The sequence below is a fragment of the Rhineura floridana genome, chromosome 4 (assembly GCF_030035675.1).
Source record: "Rhineura floridana isolate rRhiFlo1 chromosome 4, rRhiFlo1.hap2, whole genome shotgun sequence".
Classification (NCBI taxonomy): domain Eukaryota; kingdom Metazoa; phylum Chordata; class Lepidosauria; order Squamata; family Rhineuridae; genus Rhineura; species Rhineura floridana.
This window is the reverse complement of record NC_084483.1, coordinates 160,407,691-160,425,731: the sequence shown is the minus strand read 5'-3', so window position 1 is coordinate 160,425,731 and position 18,041 is coordinate 160,407,691. Positions and strand designations below refer to the sequence as shown.

Sequence of the window (18,041 nt, the reverse complement as noted above, 5' to 3'; positions counted from 1 at the left end):
AAAACTCCACCTGCTGCAATCTCCTTTTCTACACAGTTATTAAAGAAACAGGAGCCTGCCCAACTTTTCATATAGACATTCTGTGTCTCTATGGATTTGAGTTTTAGGTGCTGTAGAGTTGATAGGAGGCCTCAAAGACAGTCAGAGCCATTTACTTTTTTCCCAATCCTGCCATGGTCTGAAAGTGCATGATGCAGCAAACTTGCTAAAGTTAGGGAGGTCTGGGCAGTGTTTGGATGGAAGATTTTCCTGGAAACCCTTATGCATTCCACCTTGAATTCTGTAGAAGGAAGGTAGAACATAAATGAAGTACAGTAAATATATAATACGGTATTTTAAGATCCTTTCCCATAGCTCAGCAGCAGGGTTATTTTATATAAAACAAGTTATTGCATCAAAAGTGGTGAAAGACTTCTAACTGAAATCGGATGGAAATATGAATAGTTAACGTAGCAGCTGATATAAATTGGCCTGTACCACATCCCGCTATAGAACAAGATATTTCCACTCCTTTGACATTCTAGTTTCAAATGCAGTCTGGCTTGAGCTAGGTTTTCAGAACTATGAACTGAAGCCTCTCTTTTCAGAATGAGAGAGAGAGAGAACACACATGGGAAACAGCCACAACAAAAAAACAAAAGCAAAAAAGTTCCAAGCAGACCCTGCAGTATACCTCAACCACGGCCCCATCTCTAGGATTGAAGACAACTCTGTGGGGTTTTCATTCTGTGTCACCTCTGCCAAGGTGGCTGATACAAAAATGGCAATTAGTGGTGTATTTGTGCTTCGGGGGATTTTGTTTGGGATGCAGGCACCTGCTTTGTAAAACTTGGCCTGAAAACCACCCGGTCTTCTCATGTGAATCACTCACTTCAGAAACAAAACTGTTTCAAGGCACTCAAGTTGCAGATGTTTTAAATTAATCTGGCCCCAAGTGGGCCTTCCACTGTCCTGAATTCCAGCAACAACCTGCCCAGCATCAGTGCCTAAAGTTTAATATAGTTTCTGTGGTAAACTATGAGAGACTAGAGAATTTGAAAGTAAAGTTTATTGCACCAGTAACTCAGAGAAGCAATTCCTAAAACTCTTGACACGTTTAGCCAGGGGGTTAGCAGTAGCAAAGAAACAGAAATCATTTGTTGAGGGCTACCATGTACCTGGAATTAAAATCCATCTGTCTTGGAAACAGTAAGGAATGTTTCGTGTGACACACAAATGCTCCTGCATTTCAGTGTAAATCACCTCCACAGCTAGCTCAGACCCCTGCTTCTGAGGGAATAATTCTCTGTTAGGACTTCAAGTGACATGGGTTCAGCTGCTTTGTTGCCAGATGTTTCAAAGACTCACATAAGGCTGAGCTAAAGAACATGGGAAGCTTCATGCTGAAGCATATTTGGGACTCCTCAGTTCTCTGACCTGTACATCATACTGTTATCTCTGCCAGCACATCTGCACAGAGAGAGGCATCCAACTTGTGGAAATCAGCATTGCTGGAAATGTTTCCTGTTTTGTTATTGGTAATGAACTAGGGTACCATGTTTCAAATTTTGCGGTAGTTGGGGCCAGAGCTTCTGCTTCCAAGTAATGTAACAAGGATAAAAAGTTGGTTTTCTTGACTGCAGATTCAGGTCCTTTCAAAATCATGTTATTATTAACTTATTGGTCTTTTAAAATATTTTTCTTTCTGGAGATACCACTAAAATTCTTATTCATTCTCTTATTGTATGTCGGCTTGATGATTATAATTAGCTTCTCACTGGTCTTCCTTTATCCATAAAAAATTATGGTATCTTCATGTTGAGCTTCTCTCATTTTTCTTGCTTGTAAATACGATGTCTTCTTTCTTTGCACTGGCTTCTTTCTCTTACGTTCATTTTTTTAAAAAATGCATCTTTTAAATGCTTACAATTTGTCACTCCACTTTATTGTTGTTCTTTAATTTCTTTTATAATTCTTACTGTTATACACCAGAGCATATTTAGCATAGTTGTCAATCGGGTCCTGGGTTTGCATAGTACTAGAAGCTTTGAGAAACTGAATGTCATGGAATATTTAGAGAACACCACTCAGCATGGTAGTCATGTTATTATTAAAGGAAAAGTAATCATAGAGGAAAAAAGAAACTCCCTAGTCCAAATAGCAACTTATGATACTGCCAGTTAGGGACTAGATAATGCCTCTTAGTTGGCCGCATGGAGAAGGGTGTAAGGATATGTAGAAACTAGCCTACTAGGGAAACTAGAAACTAGGGAAAATTTACATTCATTGCTCCACCCACATTTATCTCTGGCCCAACCCACTACTGCCATGTGGCCCTTGGAAGGTTGCCCAGAATGGAATGTGGCCCTCAGTCTGAAAAAGATTCTTCACACCTCCTCAACAGACACATACAGTTGACTGTTGGGGTGTGGGATGGAAAACCAGGAGGAGGGGGAATGGATAGAACTGAGCATCCTTGAAGAATGCATGGCACCCTGAAGAGGTACATTCCTCACTGCAACATTTTATTATAGGCCCACTTTTTGCAGGCTAATGTTATTAAGTCTGCAAAATGGGAATAAAACACTTCAGAGGCCTTTTGTCAGGATAAATAAGAAAATGGGTGTTATAACCTACTGATACCTAGTGACTTCAGATATACATAGCTATAAGTTCTTCAAATGACCAGCTGGGAAAGGAAGAGACCAAGTTGCTAGTCCCCCAGTTACACAAGTGGTCCTGCATTGCTTTTCAGCCTGATGGAATGGCAGCTGCCCAGTATAATGTGGTGAAGGGAAGAGCCTGGCTTCTCAGTAGAACAGACGGCCCAGGCATCTCTTCCTCCCTCTGCTGTAGTCCTGGCCCCATGAGTGGCTAAGGATCAGGAAACACTACTCATATTGTCTTAGAGTGGGGAAAAGGGAGATAAATGTTTAGTGATGAAAAGTTTTGGAGACTTTTTTCACAGGCCTGTTCTTTGGGCTCTTTTAATTTCTCTTCACGGATTCCTCTGGGTCACCAAAAAGAGAAAAGAACACTGCATAAAAGCAAATAAGATTTCTTGTTTAGCTTATTGCAGTTGGTCATCTGGAAAGAAACAAAAGAACAGGTGCCTGAAAAGGCCTGTTGAAAAATTATCAAAACAACACCAGCTGCAATTAAAAAAGAAAGAAAAAAAGAATAAAAACTCAACTGCATTTCCATGAGAGAGCAGTAGACATTTATAGAAAAATGGTCCAACTACTTTAAGTACAGAGGCAAGTGGCATGACTATGACTTTTAAATGCCTGCTGAAAACTTTTCTATGTTACCAGGCTTATGCAGGCAATAGAGAAGATATCTTTCTGCAATAGTTAATCATTTCTGGTTTTAAATTTTATATGGTTTTATTCTGTATTTATATATGTTGTAAATCACTGATTTTTTATGAATAGCAATATCTAAATACTTTTATAAATAAACAAAATATTTTTCATAGAATATTTTTAAAACTGCTTTTATGTTTTAAAACTAGGCTAAATTGTCTAATATCTGATCTTATTGCTAATTTTAATGTATATTTTATGTAAACCACATACAGGTTTTGATTATTAAGTGGTATATAAATTCTGTTCAATAATAGATAAATAAAATTTGGAGGATAGCTGCCACATGAAACTGAAAACTATCAATGTTAAAATGAACCTCATCTTCCCCACTTTGATGAAGTGTGTTTTCATATCCCCATAATATTATCACTTGAGGAGCTAAGAACTGGCACCTGCATTAATTTCTTCCTCCCTCCCATCCATTGTCCTTTTATGTTATGTCTTTTTATACATTTATTTGATTGCATTTATATCCCACCTGCATAGTTCCCAGGCGGTCTCTCATCTAGATACTGATCAGACTCAGACCTGCTTAGCTTCAGTAAGGCAGCGGTCTGATGTGTATTAAGACCATACCCTGGGGTGTTTTTATATATATATATAAAAACACCCCAGGGTATGTATATAAAAAAGACTGAGGGCAGGGCCCATTTTGTTTTATCTTGTTTAGTATTTTGTTTTTCTTTGAGGCTGAAAAGTAGGGTAAAATATAAATAAATAAAATGTAGCAGAAAGATAAGGGTGCAGCTGGTTTGTGATCTTGAGATGCTGTATCCAGGAGTAGAGGTTCAGTTGCTGGCATACAGGAAGGAATTGCTGGACACGCACAGCTTAAGAAACTGTAGAAGATAAGTAGTTACAACTCCATTCTGGCCATATTGCATCACCATGCAACCACAGTTACAGAAACCAGCATGAATTAATCAATCATAACCAAAATTTTCTTACAGCCAGAAAGCAGGTTACAGAAGACAACCACTAAATCATTGGGTTTAAAGTAAGGAATTGACCCTCGTGGCCCTACATATGTTCTGGATTACAACTCCCATCATCCCTGACTATTGGCCATTCTGGCTGGAGCTGATGGGAGCTGGAGTGTAACAACATCTGGAGAACCACAGGTTCCCCATTCCTGCTTTAAGGTGACTGGATTTCGATGTAAAGCAATTATCTCAATCCTCTGAAACTTTAACAAAAATAGCTATGGTAACATGAAGAAAATTTCCTGAAATGCTGCACATGGACAACTCAGCTGCTATGTCCATGCTAGGGTGTTGATGCATACGTGAGTCGATTTTTCTCTTCAGTTGTTTCTGTGCTGTCATCCACACATGAGCACTTTCAATTTTAAGATTTTAAAATCTATTTCGATGTTTCCCATGAGTGGTTGGTGCTTGCTGGGGAACATCCATGGCAGCATGTTGTTATCCCCTCCCCTCAATTAGTACTCCCCCCACCATCTGTGAGTTCTAGAAGCCTGAAGTCCATTGTGGGCATGCACAAGGTATGTGTTTACCAGTGCATGCACACTTTTTAAAAATTGTCTGTGGAATTGCACAGCAACAAACTTCCACCAAAACAAACATTTCATGTGTGTGTGTGTGTGTGTGTATACACACACACACACACACATATAGATAGATATTTAAAATTTAAATTAATTTTTTTTAAAAACAAAACAAGTGCTCATGTTAGGGAAAAGTAATAGGAAGACAGCCCAGTATAGAGTCAAAATGATGGGGCAGATGCAGAACTGCGCTTCTTGCAAGCTAGCTCTTTTTCTTACCCTGCTTTTCTTCTATTTTCTCTTCTTGGTGTGCAATGAAATCAGATGGGTGCTTCTCCAGGAAAGAATTGGACACCTCGAGAAACCTTTTCGGATCTCCTTGGAATTTACTGCTAGTGGGAATAGAAGTGTAGCTGTCGTTGATTCGTTTGCTATGAAGAACTGCAGCACAGGCAAAGGTACTGCATTCTTTCCCCATTCTAACATATTCTGCTTAGAAGGTTGTGGGACAGTAGCATCCCATTTTTCAGTGTTTCTGAACAGGAGTATTGGAACTAATAGCAAAATGGTGCTGCTTTGGTCACTGAAGGGAAATATGTTAACAATGTCACCAGTTATTTTGCTCAAACAAAGAAAAAACTCAAACATTTGTTTCTAAAGAAAGGGAGCTAATTTTAAGTCTCTTGTATGTGTAGTGCAATTCTGTGCATGTTTATCCCGAAGTAAGCCCTGCTATGTCCAGTTGAGTTTTTAAGTGTGTGTAGGATTGCAGTCTTAGGGTGCAGTCTTTTAACCAGTTATCAAGGAGTAGGGGCTCAGGGTAATGTGTTGCTGTAGCCAGTGTAGCTAGTCGCCATTAGCTCACTCCCATGGTAGGTGCTATCAAGCCAGTGTGGTATAGCGGTTAATATGTTGGATTTAGATAGACCTTTGTCCAAGTGTCATCTCAGCCATAATGTGCTATCATGCACACTCTGTCTCTCATCATAACATAGGAGGCTGCCTTATACTGAGTCAGACCACTGGTCTATCTAGCTCAGCATTGTCCACCCTGACTGGCAGTGGCTCTCCAGGGTTTCAAGTAGGGAGTCTTTCCCAGCCCTACCCGGAGATACCCGGGATTGAACCTGGGACTTTCTGCATGCAAAGCAGGTGTTCTACCGCTGAAGTATAGCCCTGTGCTCTCTTCCTATTCTGCCTCACAGATCTATTTTAAGGATAAAAAGGGAGACCATTTGCACTACTCTGGGTCCTTAAAGGAACAGTGGTATATAAATAAATTAGAGTTGTCAGTCACCAACGTATTGCGTAAAAGGTAGTTCAAATCAAATTTGGGAATCTGTTTGAGAAAAGCCAAAAGAGTTTCAATAAGACAAGAAAAATTTTTGAAGAGGGACCACAAATCCCTAAATCAAATTTATTCTGAACCTAAAATGAAATTTGAAATTAATTTGGACGCTTCTCAGGCAAAACATCTCAAAAATTTCAAAAGAAGCAAAAAAAAGTTTTGGTAATTCTAATGACATTTTTAAAGGATGTTTTGCATCTTACCTAGGCAGAGCCCTTACCATAGTTCGAAATTCAAAAGACAGGGACAGAGGCTAGAGTGCATTCAGTTTTACTCTACATAAAGCGCTGCCCCTCCCCTTGGATCCAAGTCCCCCATATTCGCAGCCTATGCCTATTTGTTGTTGTTAAGTGCCTTCCAGTCAATTTTGACTTATGGTGACCCTATGAATCAGCGTCCTCCAATAGCATCTGTTGTAAACATGTCCATCTTAAGCTCAGGTTGGAATATGTGTAAATAAAAACCATATTTCCTAAAAGACACCACAGTCTCTGCTGGCCTTTTTTCCAAGGAAACCAAACCATGGGTAACTGCAGGAACCCCTAGAGATCTCTCACCACTTGGAGATTGGGGTGGCGTGCAAAAGTATAAACAATTCCACAGCAAATAGACAGAATAAACCAGCACACCAACATAGCCTAATCGTATAAAAAGAGCTAAGTGAAGGCCTAGTCAAGCTGGCCTGACATGAGTGATGCATTTGCTCTGACTCTGTTTAATCTTTACACTTATTTCTTATTGTTGTTGTTGATATGTGCCTTCAAGTCAATTACGACTTATGGCAACCCTATGAATCAGTGACCTCCAATAGCATCTGTCATGAACCACCCTGTTCAGATCAAACTATCTCCGTCACGCCCCCGCTATGATGAGCTTCTGCCGGGCCTTGAAGACCTGGCTGTTCAGACAGGCTTTTGAGTTGGGTTAGGTTTTTTATATTGTTGAGATTTTAATGTTTTAATATATTTGTATGTTTTTATTCTGTACGTTGCCCAGAGTGGCTGGACAACCAGCCAGATGGGCGACTAATAAATCTAATAAATAAATAAATAAGGTCTGTGGCTTCCTTTATGGAATCAATCCATCTCTGGTTTGGCCTTCCTCTTTTTCTACTCCCTTCTGTTTTTCACAGCATTATTGTCTTTTCTAGTCTTCTCATGATGTGTCCAAAGTATGATAACCTCAGTTTCATCATTTTAGCTTCCAGTCATAGTTCTGGTTTAATTTGTTCTAACACCCAATTATTGGTCTTTTTTGTGGTCCATGGTATGCTCAAAGCGCTCTGCCAACACCATATTTCAAATGAGTTGATATTTCCTTATCCACTTTTTTCACTCCTTTAAAGTTTTCAAGAAAAGCTGCACTGACATTAGTCAAAGAACAGGGCTTCCTCACCCGGTCATAAGAACATAAGAAGAGTCTGCTAGGTCAGGCCAAAGACCCATCTAGTCCAGCATTCTGTTCTCACAGTGGCCTACAAGCTCACAAGAAGGACCCGAGTACAATAACTAGTAGTATGGTATTGTCTGCATATCTTAAATTATTGATATTTCTCCCTCCAATTTTCACACCTCTTTCATCTTGGTCCAATCCCTCTTTCCGTATGATATGTTCTGCATGTAGATTAAACAAATAGGGTGATAAAATACACCCCGGTCTCACACCCTTTTCAACTGGGAACCAATCAGTTTCTCCATATTTTGTCCTTACAGTAGCCTCTTGTCCAGAGTATAGGTTGCGCATCAGGACAATCAGGTGCTGTGTCATCTCCATTTCTTTTAAAGCATTCCATAGTTTTTCATGATCTACACAATCAAAGGCTTTGCTGTAATCTATAAAGCACTGGGTGATTTCCTTCTGAAATTCCTTGGTCCTTTCCATTATCCAACGTATGTTTGCGATATGATCTCTGGTACCTCTTCCCTTTCTAAATCCAGCTTGGACATGTGGCACTTCTCGTTCCATATATGCTAAGAGCCTTTGTTGTAGAATCTTGAGCATTACTTTCTATGCCTATTACTACCCAGCAATATCCAGATCTTTTCCATTTCTGTACCATTCTGTGATTAGTATTTAACACAGCACTGTAACTCTATCTTGAATAGGCTGTTACTCTTACTGATGTCAAATGAAATTCAATGTTGTCTCTAATCAATAAAACATGATTGATTTGGTGATTTGAATTACTTGTGCATAATATTTCTTAGTTCAGGGCAAGTGTGAAAAATTTAACATTCAAGATGCTGTAAGTTTTGTTTTTGGTCGTGTAGTAACTAAAACACCTTATGAATAGTACCATTGGAGGCAGTGCATTATTTTAAACTGGCGAAGTATGTATTCAAGAGAAGGAGAAGGAGAGATGGGCCACTAGATAGTAAAAACAGTTAAAATGAGTGCATGAGGAACATATGAAACTGGTTTTCAAAAGTATGTGGCCCCTAAACACAGAGGTTTGTTTATTTGTTTGTAAAATGGTTTCTAACCTGACTTTCAGCTCCACAGTGGAGCCCACAAGGCATCTAATATACAAACTTCCATTTTAAAAATTACAATTGTTTTCAGGTAGTATCATGGCCAATAGCTCTGGACATCCCATGCACTTGTCTAATTTAAATCACTACTTGCAACTTTCATAATTAATTATGTCATGTGTGAAGAAGTACTTTATTTGGGGTTGTATCTAACATTTTGTGTTAAGCATTTCTCCTTGTGCAATGGAACATTTTCTCCCTGTCCTTCCTCTCCCCCAGGCCCCCCCAGATATGTTCTGAAGATTCCTCCAACCTTCTGAGGCAGATTTGTGTATGGCGCAGGGTGTGCATGGGAGAGGAGAGGGAGGGGATTTACCTTTGTGCATGTGCTAATCCTTGTCATAGCCCAACTATTTAATTGAATATTGGCCTTTTATATTTATTTATTTATATCCCACCCTTCCTACCAGCAGGAGCCCAGATATATTATTCACATAAAGATGAATAAGTTCTCCCATCTTGACTAAGACCAGGCCCAGCAATTACACATAAAGTCAGAGTTCGCTGCACGGGGTGTGTGTCCCTTTGTCTTTTTCTTAAAATTACCACCCCTTTGAAGACCTGGTCTCTGCTTCCATCTTGCTCATTTCCATCTGGCATAGCAGGGTGAGGCCTGGATCAGACCAATTTAGGAGTTGTTGCTGGGGGCAATGTTTCATTTTTGCTAAACTGTACTGGTTTTGCTGCTATTTGGATTATGTTTTTGCATTTGCATTTCTGTTGTTTGACTTTAGGATGAATTATTAGTGGATTGTTTACTCTTAGTATATATTTATTACCTTGAGAAGTTTGACCTTTTAATGTACGTATGACCATTGATTTAAATCTTATGCTTTGTAATTGTTAGGAATTATTATCTTGTAGTGTTGCTATATTTTATTATGCAAATTTTCCTGATGCTGTCAGCTGCTTTAAACATGTTTTACCATGGAAAAGTGGCATACAAATAAACTAATGATGAGATGATTGACTCCCAAACCACCTTACCTGGTGACTGCTACTGTGGTAGTGGCAGCTGCAGTGTAGAGATATCTATTTCCTTCTCTCTACCCTCACTCCTTCTCCTCTTCTGTGGTATTTATAATGTTATACTTATAGTATTGAAAAGGGGTTTTGTGTTTGCTGTGACATTTATTGTTTTATTACTGCTGTTGTATTATTTTATTATGAAATTGTTTTTGTAATTGTTTGCTTTTGTTGTAAGCCACTTTGAGCACAATTGTTTTTTTGTAAGTCGCTTTGAGTTCCATTTTGGAAAAAAGTAACTAATAAATATCATTATTAATATTAATATTAGTATTATTATTGTTGTTATTATTATTATTATTATTATTATTAATAATAATAATAATAATAATAATAATAATAATAATAATAATAATAATAATAATAATAATAATAATAATAATAATAATAATAGTTGTATGGCTGTGGCATCTGAGATGAAGAGAGGTCAGGATCTCTTGATCTCTCACACTTTCTCCCCTTCTCTTTGCTATCCCTCCATACACACCTGCCTCAGGTCATGAGATACTGGGAAACATAGCTTCCAGGGGCAACTGACATTAAAATTAGGGATGGGCAAAAATTCCACTGAATTCAGATTTAGCACTAGATTCGTCAGTGGTCCGCATATTCTCTGTCTTTGTGGAGAGAACCTGTTTTCTCTGAACTTCAGTGGCTTTACCCCGACACTGGATTCCCCCCCCAATATGTTGTTGTTGTTGTTGTTGTTTACTCACAACATAGCACTGCAGTACATCTCTCTCTCTTTTTCTCTCTGGTCCCCTCCACTGGAATAATCCAAGCTCCAAAATAGAGGAAGCAAGCCAAGTTTATAATAGAGATTAAAAATCAAGCCTAGCCCTATAGAGTCAAGTCTAGAGAGCCCTTAATGTGGGAAAGACTCTGTAGCCTTGCCTTCTAATCTCTGTGGTGTTAACCCATTAAGTGATTAAGCCTATAGGGAGTCTCCCATGTTAGCAGCTCTAGGCTTGCCAAGGTGGGGGATGGGGGGCACTGAAAGCTGCTTTCTTCCTTCCTTTTCCAAAAGGTTGCCAGGCCCAGCCTCCAAGAGGTCTTATGTATCTTTAAAAGTTGTGCAGGGGGAAGGGAGAATTCTACCTTGTGGTTTTTCCCATTACAGAGTTGCAAGAACACCTGACTTGGCTGACTTTCTCTTCTCCTAAAGATACAGGATCAGACTCAGGCCATGGACCTGGCAACCCTAATTCCTATGCATGTTTACTCAGAAGCAAGTCCCAATTTATTCAGTGGGGCTTATTCAAACAGGGAAACGTGCAGAGAACTGCAACCTCAGGTGATAAGAACTTCACTCACCCAACCCAAAATTCAGAATCATGCCACTTTAAGCTGTTTTGTAACTGTTTTATACTTGTTTTTATGGTTATTGGATTTTAAATGGATTTATTTCTTGTTGTGAGCTGCCTTGGCTTCCAGTTGGCAACCCTACCTCACAGGGTCATTGGAAAGGCACCATATACACTGGAGATGTAAGAATTCATACACACCATGTAATAGTTTATTTTCAAAACCAGTTAGTAATTGCAGAACATTTTTTTAAAGTATTAATTTCCTACATAATAAAAGCAGTGATACCTACATAAGCCCTGCCTTATTGCTTTAAAAAGAGGATTGGAAGGAGAAAGATTTACAACACAATCCTTTGCTATGCTCCCTCAAATGTCCCATTGATTCTCAAGTTCACTCAAAAGTCCTATTGCACAATCCTACTAATGTCTACTCAAAAGTAAGTCCTATTGAATTAAATGGGCTTTACTCCAAGTACATGGGATTAGCAGTGAAGCTTTACTCCCAGAAAAGTGAGTATAGGATTAAAGCTTCATACTGGGAAGGTTTTCAAAACAGGTTATGAATTAAACAAATAAACTGCCCTCTTCAACAGCCCAGAAAAAATTTAACTTGTTTGATTCCTCATAATTAGAAAAGTACTGGCATCAAAGTCGTAATCAACTTGAAGGCATATAACAACAAACAACAAACCCTTATTTAACATTTCTATTCAAAAATTATTTGAAAGATAACGTGTATAATATGCTATTTTTGCAAGTAAATTAAAAAAAACCCTGCATGTACACTTTTATTATAACTGAAATTATTTACTGTGCATACCTACTAAGATCCTGTGTGATTTTTTGTTCTACATCTCCAGAACATACAGAGAAGGCCACTTTTGCTAATGCTGAAAGCTATAAACTTACTCAATTTATGAGATTTTTAGACAAGCAGGAAAAGGCAACCATTTTCTGGATTTGCATTGTGTTCTAGCTATTGCCTGGAGGTCAACAAATTCCTTGTAAATCACAACCCTGACTTCACTTATTGGCTACAAACCTGAAAGGGTGGGGTTAGTGCAGCCAGCTATGAGCTCATTTAACAAAAGTTGCAGGGAAGGCAGCTGATGTTTTGGTGTATATCTCTTGAATCAGACCACCTAGAAACTTTTCTTTAAAATGAAAGCTGAGAATCCTGTGATTGGGGTAACTCACCTGGAGAGGAACCCGAAAATCTGGACTGTTTGGGCAAAAACAGAGACCTGGCAACCCTAGACCATTTCTCCATCTTCTTTTCTATCCTACAGGGTCCTGAGTAGGGTTGCCATATTGTCCGGTTAGCCAGGTTTTACCCGGGTTCTTTGCATGCCACCTGACGCCCGTTTAGCCCCTTAGGTGGTCCGGTTCTCGAGATATACATAAAAACGTCAGGCCCCCCAACTGTTAAACCTTTCTTTAAACAGTACTGTATAGCACTTCGTAGCTTTAACCCCACCCGTTCAGGATTGCAGCCAATCAGTGAAGCCAGGGTTGTGTTTCAGTTTCATTGACCTGAGGCAGTGTCTAGAAAACCTCATTGCAATGCCAGAAAATGGTGGTTCCCCCCCCCCGTTTATCTGAAAATCTCATAAATTGGGTAAGTATATACATTTCAGGTTTTTTTCCTCTTGTGTGCAGGAGTCAGATCCTGGGCACTGTTTTGAAAACCTTCCCAATACTTGCTTTTGTAAAAGCAATGCTAATCCCATATGCCCAGAGTAAATCCCATTGAATTCAATAGGACTTACTTTTGGGTAGACATGGTTATGAATGTGCTGAAAATCAGTGGGACTTTGGAGTGAATGTAAAAAAGAATTGTGTTTGTGTTCTAACTCTTTCTGGGCCCCCTCCAGTCCTATTTTAAAGCAAGTAGGCAGGGCTTACTTAGGTATTACAGTTTTTATTCTGTAGGAAACTCATACTAATTTCTTTAAAACTAATACTGATTTTTCTGCAATGACCAACTGGTTTGACAATAAACTGTTATATGGGCTGTATGTATTTATACATCTGCAGTGTGAGTGTCTGCGTGTATGGAGTCTTATGATTCGGAATTTTGGGTTGTGTGAATGAAGTTGCTTATCACTTGAGGTTGCATTTCTGTCCCTGTTTGAGTTAGCCCCACTGAATACACTAGGACTTGCTTCTGAATAAATAAACCTAGGATTGCACTATAAATATCTTTACAGTTTGTGTAAATAATAAATATATTTGATAGTCATGCTTATATAAATATTTCTTCATTTATCATATTTTTGGTTTTTGGTTAGGAATCCTGACTGGTTGTGAGATGCTTAGTTTTCTGCCTTACTCATAGGAATCTTGTTGTGGTTGGTATGGTATTACATTTAGGAAAGTGTTACTGCCTTTTGTGTTGTTTTTTTCCTATTTGCATTTCACTTATCTTTAACCTCACTCCGTTACAGCCATAGAAGCAACATCAGCATATGCAAGATAATTAACTCCCATTAGTGATAAGAACAAGAATTTATAATTATTATTTTAATTAAAACAAGAGGCTTATGAGTACTTTGAAGAGGACCAGATATTTATTTTCTTTCTGAGCCCAGGACTGGGTCTTTCATGATGCCCGGTGGGGGGGGGAGCAGGAGAGTAGTCAATAAGACAGACATCCTGGCATTGGTAATCTAATTAACAAGGTATGTGTGGGGCTGTTGCACACTTCCAGGCCCAGTTTCATTTTGAGTAGGGAGGTGGAACCTGTGTAGATGTGGTTGATCAAAGGGAGAAGAAATTTTGAGTTAAGCAATGCTCTGCTTTTATAAAACCTAAGAACTTTAAGGTACTTTGAATGTCTTGAGTGCCTGCACCAGTGTAATACTGGAGGAACCTGTAAAACGTGCTGCAACAGTATTTAGAACTGAGCATGTGGCATGAAAGACTCCTTTTCCTAACATTTTGGCTTCTTGTTTTTCTCCACCCACCACATCTCTGAAATATATCGTATATGGTTAACCGTACTGCTGCCCTGACTTACTTTATGTTTGTTGCTATTTTGTGTTATGTTTTTATATTGATTGTGCATTTTTATTGTTTTTATTATATTTGTAAGCTGTGCTGAGCTCTGTTTTTAACAGCAGAAGGGCAGGATATAAATCCTCTTAATCAATAATTATTCCATAGTGTTGGAAACTAGAGTTTAGGCATTTAAGGCTGAAAATGGTAAGTTTTTTTAAAAAAAGATTTCTCAAATCTTTCCCCAGGTTTTGGTGGTAATTCCTAGGCACAAAAACAAATCAACTGGACAATCCAAATAGTAATATGCAAATAATTTGCATAATTTGCATAATATGCAAATTAGCCTTCTCGGATTTGTGGAACTGGAATATGGCAACCCTAGTCTTGAGGATTTGAATATTGGATCGACTGCTTCCTGTCATTACAGTTCTCCCACTTTTAGTTATATGCTAAAGCACCAAGCAGGGCCTGCATGAAGGTTCCATGCAGACCTTAATAATAGTAATTTGGGGACCTGCCCTAAATGAGTACAATGCCACACTCTACTCACAGTACCATTTCCCCTGAGGTAGGGGTCAGACCTGTAGGTGGTTACTGACCTGTGTCTGGTATGATGTTGCTAAGATTTAATAGCAATTTGTGAACCTGATAAGGAGCCTACTGAAATCAGCTACAAAGCTATCCTGGACTTCTACAAGCAATGGCTTTCATTTTTTCCATACAAGAACTAAAATTCATCCACTTTTCAAAGCACTGTGTGGTAACCAATGCAATGTCAAAAGTACAGTATGTTTTATTTAACAAACTTATATTGCATGTAAGACTTTCAGGCTTGCAAGAGTTTTCCGCAAGCTTAGCTGTGGCCATATACCAGTAGCTTTAAGTTTTTTAATTCATTGAACATTCTGATTTCCTTTTCTTAAAAAAGGTAAGTTTGCATCCTTTCCACTAGCTAACAATATCCCAATAAGATGCCTTGCATTATCTACTTCATATTTATTTGAAAAAGGAATGAATATTTTGTGACAAGATTCCCACTAATACGTGAACCCAGAACCAAGAATTTACTAACCACTTTTCTGTCATTGTAATTTGTAAGTGACATTATTAACAGTCACCCAATAATTTGTCCATTCCACAAGTACAGTAATTGGTACAGCAATATTTAGTAATTGAGTAATTTAGTAATTCCTGGTAATAAATGCTCATTTGAATAATGTATTGACTTATTAATGGCATTTAATAGTTTTACTAATGCTTTATTTCATTTTTGAGTAATTAATTTACTAAATCATTTCACCAAAAACAACTTAATTAAAGTCCTTATTAGTAATAAGCACAACTAAATGTCAAATAATTGTTTTTAGTTAATATCAGTAAAGTGAACGTGGCTAAAGCAGGAGTTTTTCTATTTAAGAATGGGAGAAAGAAGCACACTGCTTGCAAAATATGTGTAGTGTTTATGGTATGGCATGTCTGATAAAAGCATATTTTTTTCAAACTCAGCAGGCCTGAGAGGAAGCAATTAGCTTCAGGATTTCAAGCTTAGAAGTGTAACTGTAAAGGCATATTTTGGAGTTTGTTTTTTTAAAAATAAATAAAAATGAAGTTCCTCAGCAGTAATCCTATTAATTGGCACTCTGCTTTCAAAGTATCTGCAAGCAAGAAAAGCCTTCTCTGTCAGCTCAGCAGCTGCTGTGAGGGCTGCTTTGTTGGAAGATTCCTGGGAGACCAGGGTTCAAATCCCCACATAGCCATGAAGCTCACTGGGTGACCTTGGGCCAGTCACTGCCTCTCACCCTCATGAAAATCATAGGGTCACCATAAGTCAGAATCGACCTGAAGGCAGTACATTTACATTTTAATATAGCAATTGGTGATCCAGAGCCCCAACATTTCTGTGTGTTTTCCTCTATAGTATGCAGTCCCACTTGTCATGCATAGGATGTCATTTTATGGGGGTGAGTGAGGCTTTTGTATTCCATCAGAATTCTCAACCCTTCACCACTGGGTAGGGATGTAAGAAGGCATCTTTTTCCATTCCACTCTGTATTCATCATATGCATTGCTGTTTCTGTTCTGCTGCAGTCCAGCTTTCAAGAAAAACTACATTATTCATCATGGTTAATTATGTTATTCCACACCATTCATTTCAATGCAAAGCCATTCGTTTCAATGTAAACACAATGCAAATGGGAAAAATATCACCAATTACATATCGTTTTCAGACTGAAACAAACAGACTGAAACAACAACAAATACCGACTACATTTGCTGGATTTATTTTTGTTTTGGACATGGGATGAATAAGCAAACATTGGCAATTTCCACTTTTCTGCATGGTTGTTATGTGATGAGACCCATGCAGAAGAGCACTGTTTCCTGCTCCCTACATCACCTTAGTAGGGCATGAAAGCTCATGTGCAACACTACCACCCACCTTCCAGAAGAGCACTCCCAACAGTTTTCTTCCTGGTGGATCTAGTCCTAGAAACTCTTCTCATATTTATTTTGAAAGATATGGTGTTGTCTACTCATGACTTTGTGGGAAAATATGTCAGAGGTTTATGTCAAAAAAAGAAGAGGTGGGGTGGGATGAAGCTGGGGAGCCTGCCCCAGAGACTGTATAACTTTCTTTCCTTCCCCCCCTCCCCTTTGTATTTATGGTTTTACTTATTCACCTTAAAATTCAAACCCATATTTCAACAAGTTCAAAGTTCTGGTTTTGGTGTACAAAGCCCTATATAGCTTGGGACCAGGGTACCTTTATATACCATTTATATGCCCAGTCGATCATTATGCTCTGCAGGTGAGGGCCTGCTACAGATACCATCTTATCAGGAGGTCTGTTCCACACAACACAGGAAGTGGACCTTTAGTGTAGTGGCACCTACCCTTTGAAATTCCTTCCCCTTAAATATTAGACAAGAGCCATTCTGTTATCTTTTCTATGCCTACTGAAGGCCTTCCTCTTTCAACAAGCTTTTATGTAGAGACCTTATACCAGTCTGAGTCTGTGTTGGAATTGCTTTTTAAGATATTTTTAAGTTGTTTTTTAACGTTGTTTTTTAGATGTTTCATTTTAATATTTTTTTTTCCAAAAAAACATTAACATGTTTTAAAGACTTTATGTTTTTAGGATGTTTTTAAAACGCTTTTAGTGTTTTTGTTTGCCGGCCTGGGCTCCTCCTTAATTAATTAATTAATAATAAAAACAACCACAACATTATGTCAGTTCTAAAATATAGTAACAATCCAACTCTAACTTAATTATGCCTAAACATTTATACATTTCTTAAACTAATATACAAATCCATCATTTTTTAAAATAAAAGAAGTCTTAATATTAATCTTATTTAAGGCCAAGATATGTATCTAATTTCTGAGTTCTAGATACATGCGTTGTAAATGATCTGCATAGCTCTTTTTTAGATATAAATGTGACTCACGGGGTATATCTGTGTATTTAAAAAGAGAAATGATAATTGGCCTTACTATGTTATACCATTGCATAGATGCAAATAAAATACTACTTAAAATTCAAAAAAATAATGACCTACAGCAGTCTAGAATCTATAAGGTACTAAGAGAATTTTTCCACTCCTACTTTGCCACAGTTGGAAATTGAGAGTGATCAGAGCTGTAAAGTATCTTTTAAAAAAAAAAAATCACCACATATGATTTTAAGTTTGCCCTTGGCCTTAAATTAAAGCCTACCCTAATAGAAAAGCTGTTGATTCCATGTGAGGAGAGGAACTGCGTTACCTTCTTTTATTTTTATTGCCATTAATTGGGGCCATTTAGTTTCTGTGGCGTTTTAATTGCTCAGATTTACTGAAATTGTAGAGCAGTAATACCTCACCAAGAAAGAGGTTATTTCAAGACCCAAACGTTGCTCTAACTTAATGAGAGACCTCTGTACACTAAACCAGCTTGTAAGTGGATTACAATCTGGTTTCTTTATTAATTTTCAAG

General features: G+C 38.1%; 1 protein-coding gene across 8 annotated transcripts in view; it reads left to right on the top strand.

Moving 5' to 3' along the window:
* The window catches only part of ALK (ALK receptor tyrosine kinase), a 731,445-nt gene that overhangs the window by 406,772 nt on the left and 306,632 nt on the right, over positions 1 to 18,041 (top strand). For all 8 annotated transcript variants that reach the window (XM_061624970.1, XM_061624969.1, XM_061624972.1 and 5 more), the window contains one exon: positions 5,179 to 5,312. In XM_061624970.1, the coding sequence (XP_061480954.1) occupies positions 5,179 to 5,312 (134 nt within the window). The remainder of the gene's footprint in view (positions 1 to 5,178; positions 5,313 to 18,041) is intronic.